General features: G+C 34.4%; 1 protein-coding gene across 3 annotated transcripts in view; it reads right to left on the bottom strand.

The window, feature by feature from the left end:
• Positions 1-4773: 4773 nt before the first annotated feature.
• The window catches only part of LOC128982079 (DNA helicase MCM8-like), a 149778-nt gene continuing 130817 nt past the window's right edge, over positions 4774-23734 (bottom strand). For all 3 annotated transcript variants that reach the window (XM_054401122.1, XM_054401129.1, XM_054401135.1), the window contains 3 exons: positions 15923-16145; positions 13740-13901; positions 4774-4994 (listed from right to left, as the gene is read on the bottom strand). In XM_054401122.1, the coding sequence (XP_054257097.1) occupies positions 4791-4994; positions 13740-13901; positions 15923-16145 (589 nt within the window). In that variant the 3' untranslated portion in view covers positions 4774-4790. The remainder of the gene's footprint in view (positions 4995-13739; positions 13902-15922; positions 16146-23734) is intronic.

Below are 23734 nucleotides of genomic sequence, written 5' to 3'. Positions count from 1 at the left end.
TGCAAATGACATAGCAATGGGGCATTTCCAAAATATTCAAAAGCAAAAATACTGTAAATTGGCTGTTACATAGGCCTATATATTGAAGTTTACATATTGTTCATCAACGTATCTTATAAAGGATTATGTGATCTATTTTAAAAGGAATATGACCTTTCTGTCATGACAGGAGCTGCTTAAATAGTATTTTCTCTTTATACCATATTTTACAGCCAAAATGTCGTGTTATTTTCATTAATGTTATAAATCCAGTGCGCCAAAGTCTGTAATATAGGCAGATGCAAATGATTTGTCAAGATGGGTACCATTTTAGGCAAGGTTTCTATGTTTGGATTTTATTAGACACGATAAGAGCAGATATTTCTAAATAAATATTTGGTAAGTGTAGAATAATATGATAAAACAAGCTGCTATACCCGTGCTTTGCAACGGGAAGAAAATGTGACCTAGAGAGCTATTAAAGAAATCCTGGTGTGTGTTTTAAAATATGATTGGCAACCCTTTTATTTAGTTTGAAAATATAAACTGATTTAAAAGTGTAAACCTACTTAGTTTCAAACCCCTACTTTTTGTTAATAGATCCAAAAGAATATGACAACATACCTTAGTGTAGCAACAGCATCAATTGCTTCATATTGATGCTTCACGAATGACATGTTTTACCATAATTCTTCAACTTTAGTCAAGCCTCTTAACATGTAGCTTACTATATAAATTGCAAAATGAAACTTTGAGCAATACTTTACAAAACGTATACAACCTTTCTTTAAAACCAAACATAACCCTCCTAAATCTACATAAAGCCCCACAAACATATTTTTCGAGTAAATAAACAAACACCAGTTAATTGTACTGACCAGCTGTTTCATTGATAAAATAAATTAAATCATGTAAACTTTGGTAGCATGCCAGGCGAAGCCCTTTGGAAATCAGCCTGTGGGGCAGAGCCCTTAGCAAAATCGTCCATATCAATACTTTTCGGCAAATCTACACACTCCAAGCTTCATTTTGATGTGACATATGCCTATATTTCTGTTTGGTAAATTGCCTTAACCGTTTACATAAAATTTGATTGTATCACTTTAATAATATAATAGATGATCTTTGCAAGGAGTTAAAACTGGAAACGAGTGAAACAAGTAAAATATTATTTGGTCCGGGGAAAACTAAGTTGAAAGTGGTTATTAAGATCATTACTACTTTAGTGTTTTTAAATAAATGTATTGTCGAACATATTTACGTAATTGAACAACAACCTACTCCACTTTTAAGTAGAAATGCAATGTTAAAATTAAACCTAATTAAGTTCAACATAGATTTGATTTTCTCTAACCAAATATTTTCTCAGTTTTCTGATGTTTTTTGTTCTATTGGTGAAATGAAAGGGGAGAACTACAGAATTTCACTAACACAAAATGCTCGTCCCTTTGCTGTGGCAGCCCCTCGTAGAGTGTTCGCTCCATTATAGAGCAGAGTCAAAGAAGAATTGGATCGACTGCATTCTGATGGAATAATTGAGCCAGTGGTAGAACCAAAAGACTGGTGTGCACCAATTGTTGTTGTACTTCGTAAGACAGGTGATAGAGTGAGGCTATGTGTTGATTATACCGAACTCAACAAAAGTATTCAGAGAGAAAGGTGGCAACGCCCAACTGTAGAAGAAAGTCTAAGTAAATTAGAAGGCGGACAAATATTTTCATTACTAGTCACTACAAATGGATTTCTTCAAGTTCCTTTACATCATGAAAGTTACAAGCTTACGACTTTTATAACTCCTTTTGGGCGATTCTTTTTCAAGAGGTTACCATTCCGTATTAATTCTGGTCCAGAGGTTTACCAGAAGAGGATATACCAAGTTTTGGATGGACTGGATGGGGTAGTAAATCAGACATACTTTTGGTCGGTAGAACACAGGAAGAACATGACCATCGACTAGCAAATGTACTACAAAGATTAAAAGAGCACAATGTTACACTTAATAAAGATAAATGTAACATTAATGTGAACAGAGTTAAATTTCTAGGACATTTGATTGAAAATGGATTGATAAAGCCTGATCCTGAGAAAGTGGAGGCCATTATGAAAATTCAAACCCCAAATAATGTTAAGGAACTTCGAAAATTTCTTGGCATGATTAATTATTTGATGAAGTTTATCCCTAACTTGGCTGAAATTACAGCTCCATTGCGAAGTTTACTAAAGAAAGGTTATAAGTGGGTTTGGTCTGACTTCCAAAAGAGTGCTTGGGATAAAATTAAATCTCTTAATTTCTTCAAATCCAGTTCTGGTGTCTTACAACAAAAATCGTAAAACTAGAGTAGCAGCTGATGCCTCGTCATTTGGCCTAGGAGAGGTGATTGAACAATTTGTGGATGGAAAGTGGAAACCAATCATCTATGCATCGAGATCTTTATCACCGACAGAGATGCGTTATGCGCAGATAGAAAAGGAGGCACTGGAACTAACTTGGGCATGTGAGAGGTTCTCACAGTACGTTTTAGGAACCGAGTTTGAACTTATGACTGACCATAAACCTTTAGTTCAGGTGCTTGGAAGTAAACAAATCGCTAGTTTATCGGCAAGACTTCAGCGGTTAAGAATGAGAATGTCTTGTTTTAGATATAGAGTAACATATGTGAAAGGAAAGGAGTTTTATGTACCAGATGTTTTGTCTAGGAACCCCATTAAGTCAAATGAAGAACATGAAGACATATTGGAACAAGATTTGTTTGTTCAGAGTATTTTAGATGCTATTCCTTGTTCTGACAAAAGACTCAAGGAAACCAAAGAAGCTCAGGATACTGATGAGGAATGCGGAAGAATTAAATCCTGGATTGTGAATAACAATTGGAATAAAAATTCAGTGTATAGGAAGTACAGGACTGATCTAAACATCAGTAAAGGATTCCTCTTTTTAGGCATAAGATTGTTTATTCCAAAATTGTTAAGAAAGAAAATACTGAATAAAATACATGAAGGTCACATGGGAATTGTCAAATGTCGAAGGCGGGTGTATGAATCTGTGTGGTGGCCTGGCTGTTCAACAGATATTGCTACACTTGTAACAAATTGTCCAGTTTGCTTGGAGCAAAGAAGTAACAAATCAGAGCCTCTACTGTTGACTGAACTACCGAAAAATCCCTAGGAGTCTTTAGGTATAGATCTTTTGAAATGTAATGGGTAATGGTATTTAGTCGTACAAGACTACTATTCTAGATTTCTTGAACTGGTTTATGTGCATGCATTGACTACCGGAGCTGTGGTTGCTAGATTGAAAAATATATTTGCTCGACATGGAGGGCCATATGTGGTAAGAGCTCATGGAGGTCCGCAATTTACTTCTCAGGATTTTAAAAATTTTGCTGAAGAATATGGTTTCCGTATACTGACATCAAGCCCAAGATATCCACAAACGGAGAAGCAGAAAAGGCAGTTGACATAGCGAATCGGATTCTAACGAAATGTAGTGATCCAAATATATTTACACCCTTAGAAATACACCCTTAGAGTCTGGTCTTTCACCTGCAGAGTTAATTTATTCACGGAAGCTCCGATCTAACATTACCGTCAATAAATAACTTCAGACAGGTAACAAAGGAAAGTTTGCAAAAGATTAAAGAGAAGGATTTGTCAATCAAGGAAATAAATAAGAGAAACTACGATGTAAGGAAAGGTGTAAGAGATCTCCTCTCTCAGCTTGATCAAAATGACAAAGTTTGGATTCCAGATTTAAAATGTTACAGACATATTGAGAATAAATCAAATTATCCTCGGTCCTACCTGATAAATACACAGATAGGGAAGATCAGAAGGAACAGGAGACATATTATACCTGTGTAGAGGCCTCTGGAAAATTATGAAAATAGATTTGAATACCAACACCACGAAGACCAAGGAACTGAAACTGATACTGGACATAATTACATTAGCAATGAAAATGACAGATCTAAAAGAAGTGTGTGTGTGTGTGTGTGTGTGTCCCAACTCTTAGATACAGCGATTCAGACTTTTATAAATACATTTAAAAAAAAGAAAAAGAGAAGTTGTGCTGTTTGGTATTTTTATAATTGTTATCATATGTTATATATTTGATGTCAATGCAAGACAGAAGATGACCTCAAACCAGCTTTGCATCAATGGCTCATTAATCGACCTTTTTACTCTTTAAAAGAATACTATCAACAGATCTTTGACTAAACAACACCTCAACCACATATTTAGAAAAAATTGTAAACTGACGCTACTACTATTCTTAATAAATGTGTAAATAAAGATTAATTGTCTATTGTCTATGTTTGTTTTCATTGTATTGTTGTTTTTAGCTTTTGGGGATCTTGGCTAAAAAAGTATCTATGTTTAACTGTGGTGTGAGTTTTACCTTTCACTTCAGTAAGGACATAGCATTTTCATATGTACTTATGCCCCTTCGTCTTGTAAGCGATCGAGTAATACGGCTTTCCGTGTTTTATAACAATATGACGGAGTTATGAGAAATTTTTTAAAAGTGTGTTAATTTAAAACAAAAGTTTATATCTAACTTTTTACAAGAGGTTTACACTGTGCTAATAAATCCTCAGACATCAAAAGTAGGGTAATAGTCATCAGTTCAACCTGAACTGAACATTCAATACCTATTATCAATTAAAATCCCTAAACCACAAAGTGTCAAAATCCATTTTGCTTAATTTAGTGAGAGGACTTATTTTCGTGCCAATCGAATCAATTTTGAGGGGACTATATGGATTCAATAGGATACATAACAATTCAAACAAAACATTTATAACAATTTATTAATAATCAACAGATAATAGTTGGTACATATGCTTGCCCTTCTTTATAAGGAATCCTTGAGTGTTAAGATTTGAGACAAATGTGTAAAAGTCTCCAATCTGAATTTTTGCGAGAGCAGCAACTTCTTTCATTTCTGTGACAGAGAAAACCGATTTTGTCTGAAGTTCAGCCCTTTTCTGCAAAGCAGTGATGAACTTCTTGGCCTGAAAATAAATAATTAATAAAAATGCCCATCCCACAGTAATTTTGGTATTAAGAGCATCTTGGTATTAAATCACCGGCTAAGCAAATTTCCATTTTCCTGGTCGGATTTCCAAAACAACATTTCCTTAAAATTGTCAGATCTATTCCCTGTTCAGATAACATTCAATTTAATGAATACTTAAGTTTGATGCTACAGGGACGGTGATAAAGTATGTATTTTATTGAAAATGAAATGCTAATAGCTAAGTATGAAATAAAGAAATTTGCCAAATTTGATTATAATATATCTATAAACAAGCAAACAACCGTTTTTTATCCATTCAAAACACAAAAATTTTATATATATATATATTATAGAAAGCATACTTACTCAGTACCCTGAAATTATTTTTTTTTTAAACTCTACATGTTTCGACCTTTAGGCCATTTACAAGAGTAACATATATAACCTCACTTTAAACACAACAAATTGACTAATAAATAAACATCATGTGATGATCTTGACATATGATTTTTCTTTTTCTTAAAATTTATGGTAGGATAATCTTTGGTCATGAAATTTTTGTCATATATATATAATTGATTATGGTTTTTTTTATTTTATCTTTCTCTTGACGTTTGTGTTATATATTCTTTAATTTTAAATTTTTTTCATATATTGAATTTTGTTTCTTTACTTGCATTGTATTGATTATATTCGTTCCAACGAATATCACCTAATCAAAAAAAAAATCACCCTTTGATCAACGCAGATCAGGTTAAGCTCCTCTAAACACCTCATACCCAATCAGATCGCACATCAAATTCCGGACATAATACGCCTCCCAGGTATGGGCTTGTTTGCCCACCCGGCCTGAAAGCTGGTACAAGGACCCCGCTTCACGGCTCGAACCATCAGCCATTCTCATTACTACACTAACGGTGGTGGGGTTCACACCCCTGTCGACCAGGAGTTTCTGAATTCGCGACCCTATGAGATTAACACTAGCCCCTGTGTCAACCAGTGCTCGAAAGGTTTCGCCAAACAATTCAACCTCCACTAAGGGTCTAACATCACTCCAGTCAACACCTTCCACGGCTCCCGTGAAACCCTTCACATATTCGAGCCACCGATGCCATGGAGGTCGTGATGCTGCCCCGGACTCGGCTGACCTCTGGGGCTTTGAGTCCGGCCACCGTTTCCCGCACGACATCCGCACCGGTACGTGGTAACGCCCTCCGTCTTGCAAAAATAGTAACGCACCCTCTTAGGTTTTGGGCAATGCCTAAAACGGTGGCCACGCTGATTACAATTCCATAGTAGTAAAATGTGTTTGTGATAAAGTTACGGTTATCGTATAATTTTCATATAAGATTTAAATTATCTCCCGGAATTTCTATTTTGTTGAATGGATTTAGTCAATAGATTCAGGTATTTTACTGATAACAATACTTTATCCAAGCGATAAGAAAACAAAGCGAACCAGTAGTCATATTTTAAAACGATCTATCAGTCACATGTGGACAGTGATCGGTCAACTATGTCTTTTTCGATTCGGGAGTATGTTGAAATGCATTTTATTTATGGTTTGTGTAACGGTAATGCGTCGGCTGCTCAGAGAGAGTACCAGAATCGGTATCCTGATCGCACCACCCCCAGTACTCAGGTGTTTACTAGAGTGCATCAACGTTTGCTGGAAACAGGATCGGTTGAGAAGAAGAAAGAAGTAGGACCTGTGCATGATGTTGCAGCTGAAGAGGGTGTAATTCAGAGAGTTATGGATAATCCTACTACTAGTGTTAGGCAGCTTGCCCTTGAAACTAGTATGTCCCGGTGGAAAGTACATAAAGTGTTGAAGGACAATAACTTCCATCCGTATCATTTTACAAAGGTCCAAGGATTGGAGCCTCGTGACTTCGAATCCAGAAAGGAGTTCTGCCGCTGGCTTCTTCAACGTGATATTGTTGAATATCACTTCCTTAAAAAAATACTATGGACTGACGAATCCCGTTTTACCAGAGAAGGTGTGATAAATATTCACAATATGCATCTTTGGAATAATGAAAATCCAAAAGCCTCCAGAGAAGCTTCTTTTCAAAAAAGGTTTGGGATCAACGTGTGGGCAGGTGTGATTGGAGATCGGTTAATTGGTCCTCATATCTTCGAAGGAAATCTGAACGGTGATTTATATCTAGATTTTCTTCAGCACTCTCTACCTCAGTTGTTGGATGAAATTGATCCTCAACAAAGAGCTGAAATCATATTTCAGCAGGATGGTGCTCCACCACATTTTACTGAAAGCGTTCGGTTGTGGCTATCCCAAAACTACCCGACATGGATTGGACGTGGAGGAAGTGTGACATGGCCTCCTCGATCTCCAGACTTGAGCCCGTTAGATTTTTTTGTTTGGGGTTACATGAAAAGTCTAGTTTACTCAACTGTTGTAAACTCTGAAGTTGAGTTACGGGAGAGAATCTTTGAGGCTGCTGCTGGGAAAGTAAGGGAAAAATTGACGTATGAGGTCACAGTTGGCGCAATCCGCAAAAGAGCTAGGGCCTGCTTGCGGGAAAACGGTGGGCACTTTACACCCAAACTGTGATTTGTGCTTCGGACAAAGTGTGTCATTGATTTGTTTAATGGGTTAACTATCATTTCATATTTAAATTGTAGTGTGTATTATGTTTTTTACTAATGTGTTGTGTTTTTTAATTACAAATTTTCCAAAGTCTTAAAAAAAAAACTCTTTAGTTTGATGGAAGTGTAGTCTGGTCAATCATAAATTATACATACCCTCATCATCAGTGGTCAGCTCATAAAATAGTAAGTAAAATTTTATTATTTGTTACAATATCTGTTTTGGCTTGACCGTGATTTTTCACAATAGTGCGTAAAATTCACCATGGATTTGACAGTAGGTAAATGTTGTTATACACCATTGTAAAGCCCTTTAAATAAGGAAGTTTTTAGTCATATTTGATAACCCCTCCGGTACTCAACAACCGAGAAATAAATGGCTGAATGTTATTTACATTTTTGTCGATATAAAAATAATTTGTTTAACGAAGAATTTTAAATAGAATATTTTTACGTACCCCAACGATTATGTGTTATATTTATTTAAAATTTTGTGAGGATTCTGAAAATGACATTGAAACTGACAGTAAGTGCATTTTTAACAGAGTAAAATAACCTTTTTCATAACAACTACAATATTTTTTGAAAAATCTTAATTTATTTGTTATTCTCTAACTGTTGAAGTTGGGAACCTCAAATTTGCGACATTCTGTCACCATTACCATGTAGTTTAATGCAAAATTTTATTTAACACTTATGACCGGACACCCTGTATACAACTTTTTTTTTAGCTACGTGGGCTAAATAAATTCACAGCCTCGATTTTAAATAATATTGGTCGTTAACTAGTTTTACTTGGCCGTTAGCTAGCCTAAAAACCAGCGCTAGTTCCCTCCAACTGATATAAACCCGCTCAAACTAGAGTTAGAATACACTAGGTATATGCTAACTAAAATTAAAACAACTCAAGTAAAACTAAATCCAAATCAATAAAAAAATGTCTACTTGTTCGGGCGCCAATGTAACGTGCCGTTTTTCCCGCTCGGAATATATACGCCATTCCTTGTTATAGCGGAAAAGACGTCACCAACTCTCGCCAGCGGATCGCTCAAGTCGGCGTGCTGGGAAGTTTCCAGGGTTTGTAAATTATCAATTAAATAACCTATCACCGGTACAGATTTGTATGGACGCAAAAATGTAGTGAGAATGAGGTGTGAACTCAGTACCAGTAACCAACAACGCTACTGTACCATCGTCATCGTTCACACCTGGGAATAGCTAATTAAATAAAATTTTAAAATAATGAAAAAACTGTTCAACGAAATTTTGAAACAAATTAATGTTGCAGTTTCGTCAACCTCAACACTGAATATTTCTTAGCTGAATACTGGCGTGCCCACCCGACCTCGTGTTTGCACGACCTGCAGAGACGGGTTCAACTTTGCCCGCAGCAGTTCAACACCAACTGAATATCTCGGCAAAATATTCGCTACCCGTCACCCTCAATATTTATTGTAAACACAATCCTAAACTATATGTTTATACGTATTAAATCTTTAACAAATCCCGTGCAAGCCCTAGCATACGGTGGTAACACAGTCTTCAACAGGTTCTAACACCCAATAAAGGATTTTATAGACAAACTAATAAAGTGAGGGTTAATCGCTAAGTAAAAACTCTGAACAATAGTAAACACTATTAAAAAACAAACGGTAAATTACCTGTACACTCCAGGGATCTTCACTGAAACGCTCTTAGCACAACGCCAAATCACAATTCGCAAAATCACTAATGACTGCACACGTCCTATCACCCGAAATTGCAGATCTCCTCTCTTTCCCCCTCCCTAATCCTCTAGGGATGGGGAATCAGCTGATTCAATTCCCAGCTGATCGATGACGTCACGAGTTCAAACTTGGCGCTGTGACGATTCACAACACAACGCCAAGACAGCCGACTAGTGGTACAGGTTATGTTGTTATTTACCTGCGCTGACTGTGAAATTATACGGGGGAACTTTAATATCGTCGCTGATTTAAACAAAAATGTATAATTTCCACCCGTGATGTGTAACTTAGTGTCCGACAAAGTGTATGCATGTTATGTACGTGATATTGTATTCGTGATTGCAGTTTACCACCCTAGCCTAAACAACAACTTTGACTATACTTCCCAAGGTTTTTAATAGGCACGGGTTAAATAAAAACAGTTTATCACCTGTTTTGTACATAACAATGCTATTCCGTGACTTGTATAGTTCTAAAACAGTGTCTTTAGTGATTTTGCCAAAAGTGAGGTTATCCCTACTTCAACCCTAGGATAGGCCTAAGACAGCCTATTTACCTTACCATGATAGGTTTACCACTATCACCAACCAGGTAAGGTATAGGCCTACTGATAATTAAATAATAAATATAAAATCTTAACCCCTCTATAATTTTGACCCCTTACACAGCTGTTAATATTTAAATATTGTATTTCAAACAGTGGTGTAGCCAGGTTTGGAGCGCCCTGGAGCAGGGATGGCTAAAGCCGCCCCCAGTACCGGGGGTGTAGGGGGTATGGTAAACTCCCCAGGGTTCGTGGGTTCCCCTCCGTAAAAATTTTTGAAAAATAATAACTGTAAACAAGCGTTTTATGCAATCAGTACAGAGTCTACAGTAATCACTTATTTGACTTATCAGTGATTTCATAATAAGTGTGTTGACAGATTATGTTTACAGGCCATGCTTCCCCTCTCCCCTTCATCTTCCTTCTACCCCTACCATGCTTGACAATAATAATTGGCGGGCGTATATGTTTTTATACTGTTGGAATAAGGATTCATTCATGAGTAGCGTGTGATTGCCATTGTTCGTGTAAATTCAACAGTGTGGGCAGGAAGAGTTTAAGCGTATATGCTCTTCTTTAGATCTGCCATATGGACTGTCAGCTATTAAGTCCATGAGCCAAACCTAAAAATGACCTTAATTGGTACCACCTGGGGTGACAAATGCAGACTATGTTTTTCTTGTATAGTTTTATGTGTAGACCAAGAATATATTATGTGATAGCAATGCATAAGTAGTAGCTTTATGTATAAAAGTAGGTTTTTATGTAACAAAAATGTATTTTTTTTATTGAATTTTGTCTCATATATTTGTAAAAAGTTACCAGTCAAGGTGGCACGTGCTATCGGGATCACATCATTTGTCCGAATTTTCAACTGTCCGAGTTTGTTAAAAATTACAAAATATTTGAAAAATCAGTTGTCCGAGTTTTGATAAATAACTAATAATATTTAGATAAATCAACTGTCCAAGTTTTCATTTGTCCGAGTTTATTAAATTATAAAAAAAAAATGTTGAATTATCAAGTGTCCTAGTTTTCAACTGTCCGAGTAGAGTCAACATCAAAAATGTGACACTGCGCTCCTAGACTGTTGTCTCAGGCGCCTGGTCAGAAGCCAATGTAAACCTCTTCTGCGAAGAAGTCGGGCATTGTGCGAGAGATCCTCATGTCAACTTAAGAAAAATTATATTATATCTTTTTTTATATCATCAACAAGTTTGGTTGGTTAGGTTAGGTTAAGACAATTTAATTTTATAAATTAAACATTTACAAATTAATTTTATAATTAAAAACCTATATATAAAGCCCAAAGTACCCATGCACTTTTGAGAAAACTACAAGTCACACCCCCATAAACCACTTAAAATGTTCGTCATGACGAGAAACCTTGCGCCCTTTAAGGTCGTAATTTCTTTCTAAAGGGAACTTTCCATATACCTAATGTTAAAAATACCTCAGCTAAACTTTTTTGTTTGTATTACTGTATTCTATTTTGTTTATTTCAGCTTATAACCAATCAATAATTTTATTAATACGCATGAAGTCAATTGGTGTGAAGCCCGTGGGTAACAGCTAGTTATAAATAAATTTTTATTCGATTTGTTATCTTTTATATCTTTTTTATATTATCAGTAAGTTTGGTTAGTTGTGTTAGGTGATGACAGTTCAATTTTATAATTAAAAATTATAAAATTAGTCCTATGATAAACAAATTTTTATAATTTTTCTTAAGGCGACGTGAGGGCCTCTAGCACAATGCCGGATTTCTTCGCAGAAGAGGTTTACATCGGCTTCTGACCAGGCGCCTGAGACGCCAGTCTAGGCGCACGGTGTCACATTTTTGATGTAGACTCTACTCGGACAGTTGAAAACTCGGACACTTGATATTTTGATATTTTTTCAAATAATTTAATAAACTCCGACAAATGAAAACTCGGACAGTTGATTTTACTAAATATTATTAATTAATTATTTATCAAAACTCGGACAACTGATTTTTCTAATATTTTGTAATTTTTAACAAACTTGGACAGTTGAAAACTCGGACAAATGAACCTCACCCGTGCTATCAATGTTTTTTTTCTTGTATAGTTTTATGTGTAGATTAAGAATATATGTGATAGCAATGCATAAGTAGTAGCTTTATGTAAAAAATTGGTTTTTATATTTTAAAAAAGAATTTGTGTCCAAAAAATTGAAATTTTCTGATAAATTTGTAAAAAGGTCCCAGTCAAGGTGGAGGCACGTGCTATCAATGTTTTTCTTGTATTGTTTTAGTGTAGATCAAGAATATGTGATAGTAATGCATAAGTAGTAGCTTTATATAAAAAAAGTAGGTTTTTATATAACAAAATAGATTTTTTTTTACTATTGAATTTTGTCTCATATTTTTGTAAGAAGGTACCAGTCAATGTGGCATGTGCTATCAATGTTTTTCTTGTATAGTTTCATGTGGAGATCAAGAATATATGTGATAGCAATGCATATGTAGTAACTTTATGGAAAAAATAGGTTTTATAAAAAAAGAATTGAATTTTTCCTCATCAATTTTGTAAAAAGGGTTTTATTGAGTTTTGTATGTAGATCATAAATTTACATTATAGCATTATCTATGTAGTAGCTTTTTTGTAAAAAAATAATTTTTAATTTGAATATATCAAACTTTTTGTTTGAACGACACGTTTTTCTAATGTAGATTTATAAAAAGCGCTCCAATGAAAAAATGTTTCAAATAAATGTTTTTCTTTTGTCCAATATCTAAAACAAAGTATATTTACTTTTTTCCGTATGTCTTACTGTTTAGGCTCTATATGGACTGGAATGCGTTCCGGCTCCATGCTTCAAAACATCAAGTGCGTCTCAAATGAGCACATCCAGTCTAGCACCAAATTCACATACCTAATGATATTTTCAAATTTAAAATTATTTTTTTGGAAAAAGCTACTATACATAGATAATGCTATATTGTTAATTTATGATCTACATACAAAACTCAATAAAAAAACATTGATAGCACGTGCCTCCTTGAATGGTACCTTTTTACAAATTTCTGAGGAAAATTCATTTTTTTTTAAACATATATTTTTCATAAAGCTACTACTTATCCATTGCTATCACATATATTCTTAATCTACACATAAAACTATACAAGAAAAACATCGAGAGCACGTGCCACCTTGACTGGTACCTTCTTACAAGTATATGAGACAAAGGTCAATTTTTTTGGAAAAAAAAATCAATTTTGTTATATAAAAACCTACTTTTTTTACATAAAGAAACATGTACAAGAAAAACATTGATAGCACGTGCCACATTGACTGGTACCTTCTTACAAATATATGAGACAAAGGTCAATTTTGGTAGAACTTATGCATTGCTATCACATATATTCTTGATCTACACATAAAACTATAGAAGAAAAACATAGTTTGCATTTGCCACCCCAGGTGGTACCAAAATATTAATTGGCTCATGGTTTATGGTGAGATACATTTTTCACACCACCACAATTTGTTATATAAATTTAGAACAAACTTAAACCTTGTTCTGTGGCGTGTGTTTCATTATAGACAAAGAGCACGTATGTGGTCCAGGATTAACAATGTATTTTTTAATTCTGAATGTTATAATCCGGATGACTTCAAACCCTAATTAGTTTGGATTTATGGATGGTTAAATTAGCTTAGCTATCATAATTTCATTTGCTTTACTTTACAATAAATAAATTATTTTTAAATGTATTACATACGATAATGGTTTGGCAATCACATTTTCTTAACATTTTCAGATTAAAACCTTGTAGAATATTTTCCAAGGCAAAATTTCCAAAATTCAGCTCAAGATGAGTAATTGAACTGACCTGATTTTTTGAGCTGGAGCCTGAGCCATGGATAGATCGGTGGAAGTCTAAAGCACCAAACTCATCAATGAAGGTGTCCACCATGCTCCAGCGCATCAACTCTACAACATCCACAGCATCTTGTTCTGTGGCCTCCTCTCTCAGCTCTGCTTTAGCTCTGGCCTGTACAAAAACAAGTCACAGTGCTTGTTTTGATGTTTGTAGCAAAAAATTTCATCGGGTGCTTCTTTGAGTGAATTTGTGACTAAACTAGATAATCCAAGAAGAGACACTTATCAATGTTACAACATCAACAAAAGTGGACTCAATTTCAACCGTTGGGAAAAATAACTTCCAAACTTTCACTGTTAGTGTTAAAGCTCATCCCCAGGTTTTAAAGAAGGAATGTATATTTGTTGCACTGGGTTCAAATGAATTTAGAGATCCTAAACTCCCACTTATAGTAATTGGAAAATCTAAGGAACTAAGAGGATTTAAAAACATCAATGATTTGTCTCTTACTGTGGTTGTGGTTTACTGTGCCTAGAAGTCAGCATAAATTGGCGAAAATACATCTGAATTGATCAGTGCACAAACAATTTTTATCCGGAAGTGAAGATTTTCCTTAAAGAGTGTACATTTCCAGAAAAGGCGGTTCTAATCATGACAGAAATTTGAGGGAGATTGGACTCTACAGGATTTGATCTATTATTTGCTCTAAAAGATATTAACATAAATTATGTCTGTCAGATGATCTCAAGAAATGCCAAGCATAATATTCAAGTCTGGAGGAAGACTGACTATTTATAGTAAGATTATTCCATAAGGCTAGGATTATACTAGGACGCTGGCGTCCGGGATGCTGGCATCTGAGAGCGTCCCACCTCGAGCCGAAAAATGACGTGATTTGTGTTGGGATGCTAGCCTCTCGGACTGCCATTTTATTTCAACGTTTAGTCACTTTTTGTAACATTAAATAAAATTTGGTTTAACGAGTACCAAGGTTTTATGCTTTAAGGGGGCTAATAAAGTGTGTTTTTAGTAAAATACTGTATTATTAGCTTAGTATAAAACAAATTGGCCAAGTTTAATCGAAATATATCCATACACAAGCAAATTCCAACACTTAACAACATTTTCTATAAGAATAACATGGCAATTTTTAATATACTCTTTTTTTAATTTTCTCCATAACTAATAACAGTACAAAAACACTTAAATATAGGTACTAAATTATTTGTTTTTAAGCTCATTAAAATTTTCTAGAGAGAAATTGTGAATTTTTTAGTTTTATGGGTAAAAAATGACAAACTCCCTTTTTTAGCACATAAAACCCCGTTCCCAAGGTATGTTCATGCTGGTTCGCGAACTCGTTCAAATTTATCCCACCCTTCGCCTTAAAACCAAATTTCTTCAAAATAGAACAAAAGTTACTCCAGTTATTGCGTTTACAGACATATATATATAATATTTAAATCTATACGAACGGATGGTGTTTTTGGCCTCTGGGGACATCAAAATGAAAAAGTAAATCGGTCCCAGGCCTAGGTTTTACCATGCCACCTACGGTAATAACTTCGAGCTTTCGGTGGCTTTTTTTTAGCATCCGACTCTAGCATCCATAGTATAATCACCCCCATTTGATTTAATGCACCGCTAGCGTCCCGGACGCTGGCCTCTCGGACGCCAGCGTCCTAGTATAATCCTAGCCTAACAAGGACAAAACTAATCGAGGTCACAGATTCGTCACTAAAACCAGCTCAACAATTAACAAATAACTTAATATGTGTTAATAGTCTCCTTTTAACCAGATTGATTTATTCGCTACGGTACATCTATTTATAATTAGAGAGTTGGTTAGTCTATTTAATCATTACTAACGCTCAACCCTGTATTGAAATAAACAAAAGTGAGTGGTTCTGCTCAATAAAATATATACCACTCAAAAATAAAATATATAATATAAATACCACTCACTCAGACAACAAACGTAAAAGAAAATATTTGTATCACCACCTCAATGTTTTGAACTGTGCTAGAAAACTATATGCAGTCTATCAATGTTTAAAACACAAAAGTGCTTTGTTTACAATAAAAATTAGATATAAGCTTGCACCTAGTATATCCAGAAACAGACCTCTATCACATTTACTTCCACATAAATGAGAGTCTACTACATTCTGCTATTGTTTATCAACGCTTACCTGTGTAAGCCTTATGAGAGACTCCAGCTGACGTGTCGTGACTGGTGTAGAGTCTAGGGTCTGATGTTGCTTCCTCAGCTCCAGATAGAAGTGCTGAAGAACCCGAGCTGCGTCCCCACTCAGTCTCACATTGGACACATACTTGCGGGCATATGCAATGTACTTCCTCAGTAACACATGCGGCAGCAAATCCACTTGCTCTCCATTCAACTTTAGCCTTTCACTGAAATAGACAACAGTGCATTCAGGAATGTCTCACTGAATCAGGCAATAGTAAGTTCAGGAATGTTCCAGTTTATTGATATTGAAGGAAGACACAATTATTAACAGAATAAGTGAATTAATAATTGTAATAAGTGTAATTAAATTACGAGGGGACCTGAGCGCAAATTCACATTTTAATAGGGTTTAAAATATAATTATATAGCTAAACAAATAATGCAAGACCCTTTTACCTTTCAAAGATTGTGTTTGTTTATTGCTTGAACAGCTAGCTCACCTGAGACCACGGGTTAATAGCTTCATAATAAAATACTCCCGCCACAGCAAACCTGGTTTGCCATTTCCAATTTTCTTTGCCGTTTCCAATTTTCATTTGTCTGATTGAATTTTCATCAAAATTAGGTTAACAAGTGCCTAGGTATGCTGCTACAGGGAGGGAAATAAATTGTTTTTTAGTAAAATATTAATAGCTTAGGCCTAGTATAAAATAAAAAAATCGCCATGTTTGATCAAAATATCTATCTATCTATATATTAATTACGTAAGCCAATTCTTTGCGTCAAAATTGTGGGCGACTGGGAAGTCGTAGAACGACGGGAGAGGGCATTAAAGGTCTCGATCCTGTGACGGCGGGAAAATAGTTAAATTCCCTAAATTTTAACACAAAATTGGATATAACGTAAAATGTTCTCCATAAGAAATGCATTAGAAGCCATTTACTGCTGATTTTTGTTTGCTTCAATACAGCTGATCGTGATTAATCATCAAACCAGTAATAAGCAATATTACATTTGGATTACTCATTTGCCAGTCAATTCTGCAATGTACTGTATACTACTGTATATAAAACCAGGGATAACTTTAGGCCTACCTATAATAATAAATATTTTTTAGTTACGTCTTAGAATGTTGAAATAAATTATTTTACCGTGCAATTGGCAAACTTGTTTATTTTTAAGTAAATTAGTTAAGCGTATGATAAGTAGTAGAACCATAGAAGATGGCTCAAATCAAAGGAATTGTAAGCTTTTTTGTAAAATTGGTAAGAAAAGATATTAAACTTAGAATGGCTGAAAAAAATTATGAAGTTTTTTTCTTCTAACTTAACGGTTATTGTTGTGTTGAAGGAATGTTCAACATGAAATAACTACATTGACTAAATAATAATCGATTCAAGATTGTTGAAAACTTCTGCTTTGTTTTGATTTCAAAACATTTGTTAAAGATTTATTCTACACTTTTTTGTATACTTACTAACATTTTTAATTTGAGATTTATTGTAGTGTTTACAAAAGGAGCATGCACTTAGAAATAATGACTGGGTTGGGGTGCTAATTTAGCGGTTTTAACTAAGAACTAAGCTTATCTCAACACACCTTAATTTGCCTTTTCATATATGACGAAGACAATTTCCAATATTTTAATCAGGAAAGCCTTTTTATTATCAAAAGACCAAAGCTACCTTAGTAAACTAATATTTATTCACAAACATGTTTGCTGCCTTTAGCAGAGTTAAACCTTTGGAGTAATTTAAATTATTTATTAAAAATAACATCAACAAAAGCAAACAAAGACAAACAACAAACTATTTTTTACACAAAAGATATGTTGTACTGGGATATATATCTGATATATGTATTAGATTAATTTAAGTTTGTTTATACTGTATTACAATAGTTTGTTTTACATTTGAGCTTTTCAGGGACTTATATCCCTTCAAGCCACTAGTCTATATATTAATTACGTAAGCCGATTCTTTGCGTCAAAATTGTGGGTGACTGGGAAGTCGTAGAAAGACGGGAGAGGGCTCAAATTAAAGGTCTCAATCCCGTGATGGCGGGAAAAATAGTGAAATTCCCTCAATTTTAACACAAAGCTAGATATAACGTAAAAAGTCCTCCATAAGAATAGCATTAGAAGCCATTTACTGCTGATTTTTTGTTTACTTCAATACAGCTGATCGTGATTTATCATCAAACCAGTAAGCAGTATTACATTTGGATTACTTATTTGCCAGTCAATTCTGAAGTGTGCTGTATACTATATAAAACCAGGGTTAATGTTACCTATAATAATTAAGAATTTTTTAGTTACGTCTTAGAAAGTTGAAATCAATCGTTTTACTGTGCAATTTGCAGACTTGTGTATTTTTAAGTAAATTAGTTAAGCGTATGATAAGTAGTAGAATAATAGGAGATGGCTCAAATCAAAGTAATTGAACTTAGAATGGCCGAATAATAATGAAGTTTTCTTCTAATTTTAAGGTTATTGTTGTGTTGAAGGAATGTTTAACATGAAATAACCACATTGACTAAATAATAAATTATTCAAGATTAAAAAGAAAACTTCTACTTTCTTTTGATTTCAAAACACATGTTAAAGATTTATTCTACACCTTTTTTGTAAATTTACTAACATTTATATTTGAGATTTATTGTAGGGTTTTAATCTATAAGAGGACAATTTTTGAATAAAGATGAAATAGGTTCGTACAGGTATTTGTTCATTAAGTAAATACTATGACGAGTTCCAGTGAGCGGAAAAATAATTTTGTTTGGAGAAGATTTTAAGCTTTTCTTTTGCTTCAAGCAAAAAATGTTCAAATAATATAGCCTAAGCCTAGCGGTAGTAAAGGGAGCATCCGTATCTACAGTAAAACCTAGAGGTAGTTTCCGTTTCTTAAAACTTACCAAAAATATGCATGTCAAAGATGCTGATGAAAATTAATTTCGTGATTGGCTTCGATAGCTGGGTAATGGAGCCCTAACTGGTCGCAAAATAGTTAGTAATCAGGCATTGATTAGGCACTTTTTTGAAAGAATGTGTAAAGTCAACCTCATTGGAGGAATACCACAACATAAACTTACACTAGGCTTATTTATTTAGTAGTTTTTTAAATGTTGATCAGAAACAAATTTAGGGTTAAGTTTGGTCAATGGGATGCCTTCTTTATACTAATTTTGTTAAACCTTTACAAAAGGAGCATAAACTTAGAAATAATAACTGGGTCGGGGTGTTAATTTAGTGGTTGAAAATAATGTCAACAAAAGAGCAAACAAAGACAAACAACAAACTGTTTTTTTTTTTTTTTTTTTTTACACAAAAGATATGTTGTACTGGTATCTATCCAGAAACATAGATAATTTGATTCTGAGTTTATTTATATACTAGCTGAGTACCCGTCCTTCGTACGGGGCTGGTATGCTTATTAACTACAATGCTTATTGTAGTTAAATACTCGTGCTTTTCATTTGCAATGAGAGAGGACACGTTTTGAGAAAATTCGGCTTCCTACTATAACCTACGGTATACTATAGTAAATAGAACATCTACCATAGCCATAGCCCATAATGTTCTACCACTTCACCTAAACAATAGAAATAAGTAAAGTTCTCACACTCAGGTTTTTGTTGCTGCTTGGTTCAAATTAGCTGTTGTCATAAATGTAAAAAGAACTAATGGTGCTGCACCCTGTTGGTAAACCGTATAACCTTTTAATGCTATTGAATATCATAGAAACAAATTGTGTAGTTGAAACAGCTGGCAAAATTATTTAATTCCTTTTAAATATGAATACTCATAAGGTTAACATGGAAAACTCCAGAGCCGCTGGGGCAGAGCCCGAAAGGATTTTTGAGGTAAGAATATGTCTATATGTTAATCGGGAATGTGAGCTATTATCATACCAAATTTCAACACAATCCGACCAGTAGTTAATGCGTGATTGAACTTCAAACAAACACACAAACTTTCACATTTATAATATTAGTATGATTACAACAATTTGTTTTACATTTAAGCTTTTTAGGGACTTATGTCGGTACTTTCCTGTTAAAGGGAACATTCATTATTATCGAAGATTTTTTCGATATATCGATATTTTTGTTTCCGATCAGATCTATTACAAATTGACAACAACAATTAACTGATCTTGTTTAGGCTAAAATAGTCTATATGGATTAAGAAATGAAACTGTTCTAAGCTAACCTAACATAACCAACCAAACTTGCTGTACCATTTAAAACTTCCGTTTGGGTTTGATAATAGAAAAGGCAATTTAAACACGGAATTTTTAAATGTTACAGCAAGTTTGGTTAGTTATGTTTGGTTATTTATTTAGAACAGTTTCATATACTGAACAATATTTATCGTAGTTGTCAGCTGATATGTTTCAATTTGTTAATATCAATATATCGAAACAAAATCATCGATAATAATAAATGTTCCCTTTAACAGGAAAGCACCCTTATGTCCCTTACAGGCCACTAGTCTATATATTAATAGGCTAGCATGTTTCTTTAAAACCTTTTTTCTCAGCTCGTGTGCATCACAGGGAAAATCTACTCATACCCAGACAGCACACTTTCTCCTCAGGACATCCCACGGATATTGCGACAGGATATGCAAGATATCCCATAGTGGTCCTATGGTCAACTTGGGATATCACAGGATATCCACAGGAATGCCTAATGTCCCCGCCCGGGAATGTCCTACGGATAAGCTCACACGCATATCCGTGAGACATCCGAGGTCATCCCAGGGTAGTCCTCAGGACATTCTCAGGACATATGGGACTACTATGGGATGTCCCTGGGATAAAGTGTGGTCTTGGCCTGAACATAAAAAACACAAAATAATATAGATTTAGTATGAAAAGCTTAATTATAAGTTTAGTAAATTGATTAAATAGTTAATAAACACAAATTTTGAAGAAAAAAACGAGAAAAAAGTTTTTGGCCCAGACGGTTTTCGAACCTGGTACCTTCGCCTTGTGAGCCTCTTACCTTACCTCCTGAGCTATCTGCGCTTGTTGATTATGGGTGTTTTCAAGTGGTTAAAGAGTAGCCGACAGTTGCAATGGTCGCAATACTTAAAATATTTTTGATACTACAGTATAGGCTATATATGATTCTGTTAATCTGTTTAGACCTCAAGTAGTTGAATTGTTTTTCTGGTAGTTGGAGAGGATACTGGTATTTGAATATAGATTATTTAATCACCATTAGATTAGCACTGTAATAATTGATTGTTATATGATTAAAATTAGTTTTTTGTTGTTTTATTAATTTAAAGTTAGAATTAAATTCACATTTCACACAACTATGATAGAACTCTAGTTTTCCTGAACTCAGTGGTAGTAATATGTCAGTAAAGTAAAGTCAACCCTTGCTAGCCATAGTATTAACAAGACATATTTTCAATCTGGGAAACCTTAAACTTTTAAAAATAAATTATAAAACCTCAACATCTTAATGCGTGGGAATCTTATTTTTAGAAAAAAAAACAGACCAAAATTATTTGTTAAATAATGAAGACGGCCCAATTATTAATTCGGAATTACTGAAAATAATTACATCAAGAACAACACTGTAACATATCCAAAATTCAAAAGATTAATTTTTCTAATATTATTTTTTATTTTTCCAATATCCTTTAAATCATTTGTTTTAACTTTGTTTAAAATTAATTTATTAAGTAAATATTTACTTTTTGTACTAGTGTAAACACAGCCTGAAGATGGAAACCAAGTTTCTGAAAGCACTAGTGAAAAAAACAAATTATTATATATTGGCCTTGTTCTTGTTGAACATTTAAATTTAGATATACTGTACATTTCATCAGTAATAGTATTTTTTTTCTTCAGTTTATTACCGGGACATTACGGGACATTACAGGATATCCAGTGGATTTTGTACATGTCCCGGGATGTCATGGGACATTCTGGGATATCCTATGGCATTCGTACATATCCCGGGACTTTACAGGATATCCTGAGGTTAACTTACAAATCCCGGGACATTACGGTATATTGTAGGATATCCTGTGGATTTCGTACTCGTCCCGGGATTTTGCGGGATATCCTGAGGATAGCGCACATATCCCGAGACATTCTCAGGACATATGGGACTACTATGGGATGTCCCTGGGATAAAGTGTGCTGTCTGGGTACTGTTGTAATGTTTCAATTTAGGTTATCTAGGCTATGTTATGCCTAGGCTAGGTTAGGTTTTTGTTAGATAAATTGTAATAAAAGTAGGCCTATTTAAAATTTTCATGTTTTAAATATTGCTTAATGTTCTATAAACTACCAATGTAATAATGTTTCTAATAGTTTATTTTGTAAATAAAGCTAACTAAGAATATTTCTACCCACTTACCGTACCTAGGTTAGCTTACCCACTTACTTACTGTATTTAGGTTAGGTTATCCATTGTAAATATTTCAGCAACACATTACCAGTTATAAATTAACAATACCATTTTATTTCACAAACAAAGGGATAAACCTGTAAATATAACAACTAACTAAATAATAAAAACATATTAATTTAGGTATTACATTTGTTTGAATGTTTGTTATTAGTCTACAATAGCTTCTCCCTGACAGCTCAAGCTCCAGCCGACAGCAGCTGATGGATCAACGACGATCAAGCGGGCAGCGATGACGTCAGGCTGCCGGAAAAGGAAGTTAACTTTTGGTGGAAACATCTGGGTTTAAAGTTCTAGAACATTCCATGGTCTTCATAGCAACCAAATCGGGTATAAATACAGCAGTCAGGTATAAATAAACCATTTGTCAGGCGCAAACAAAAACAATAATTGTAATTCAATTTGTATTTGTGAAAGGAAAATAAAAGAAAAAGGTCAGTCCCAATTGTGTACTCATTTGAAATATTAATAAGGTAATTAGATAAGTAAGTAGGATAGAAATTAGAATACACACAAGAATATTGACGCGTTTATGGAAGACGATAACTAATTATGTCTACAAGACCATGGGAAATAGTCTAATATTTTGCGGGATTGTGGCAAAGTTCTGCGAAATTCGCGACAAAAACGACTGTGGTAAATAATTAACATTTTGCCCCAATAGCGGGAAACGATTACAATGTTCACACAGCAGTGGGAGACGATAGTGATGTCTACATGGCCGCAAGGGATTAACAGAAGTTCACTGCAATCGCATGCAAATACAACCACCAAATATTTTTCATTTTCAAATTTTTTGGCGCCCCCCAAAATCGCCAATTGCCTTGCGCCCTAGGCAAGTGCCTACCGTGCTTATTCGGTAAATCGACCCTGCTTTGTATGAGGTTTTTTTAGGCATAAATTATAAAATCCTTATAAATTTCTTCTGAGTTTTGAAAACTGCTTTAGAATAAGAAGTTGCCCCCAATAATTCAATCCCGTATCGCAAGACAGAAAAGAACATTGCATAGTATACTATACTGAATAACTTCTTGATCAGCATCGTACATGTTATGAAATTGCCTGAAAAAACAATACCCCCGCCGCAGCAAACCTGTAGACCAAGCGAATTTTCATTTGCCTGATTGGATTTACACTAAAATGTCTACTTAAAAATATAACATTTATTTCCTTTTTAAAATAACGAGGTGTTAGCCCGTCCTACGTACGGGAATAGTCAGTTAAAACTTTGTATAATTCAGAATAGCTAGCTTACACGTATGAAGACAAATTTTATTGCAGCCAACAGTAGAAAAAGTTATCAATTGAGAAGTGCATAGGCCTAGTCAACGATATCACCTTCCAATTCCATCGTATACCTGCCTCTTCCATAATCAATATC

The sequence above is a fragment of the Macrosteles quadrilineatus genome, unplaced genomic scaffold (genome assembly GCF_028750875.1).
Source record: "Macrosteles quadrilineatus isolate MER2022 unplaced genomic scaffold, UCM_ALF_1.0 Scaffold_1__1_contigs__length_201487025, whole genome shotgun sequence".
NCBI classification, from domain to species: domain Eukaryota; kingdom Metazoa; phylum Arthropoda; class Insecta; order Hemiptera; family Cicadellidae; genus Macrosteles; species Macrosteles quadrilineatus.
Note: the sequence above shows the minus strand (reverse complement) of the source record. Positions and strands in the feature narration are given on the sequence as shown.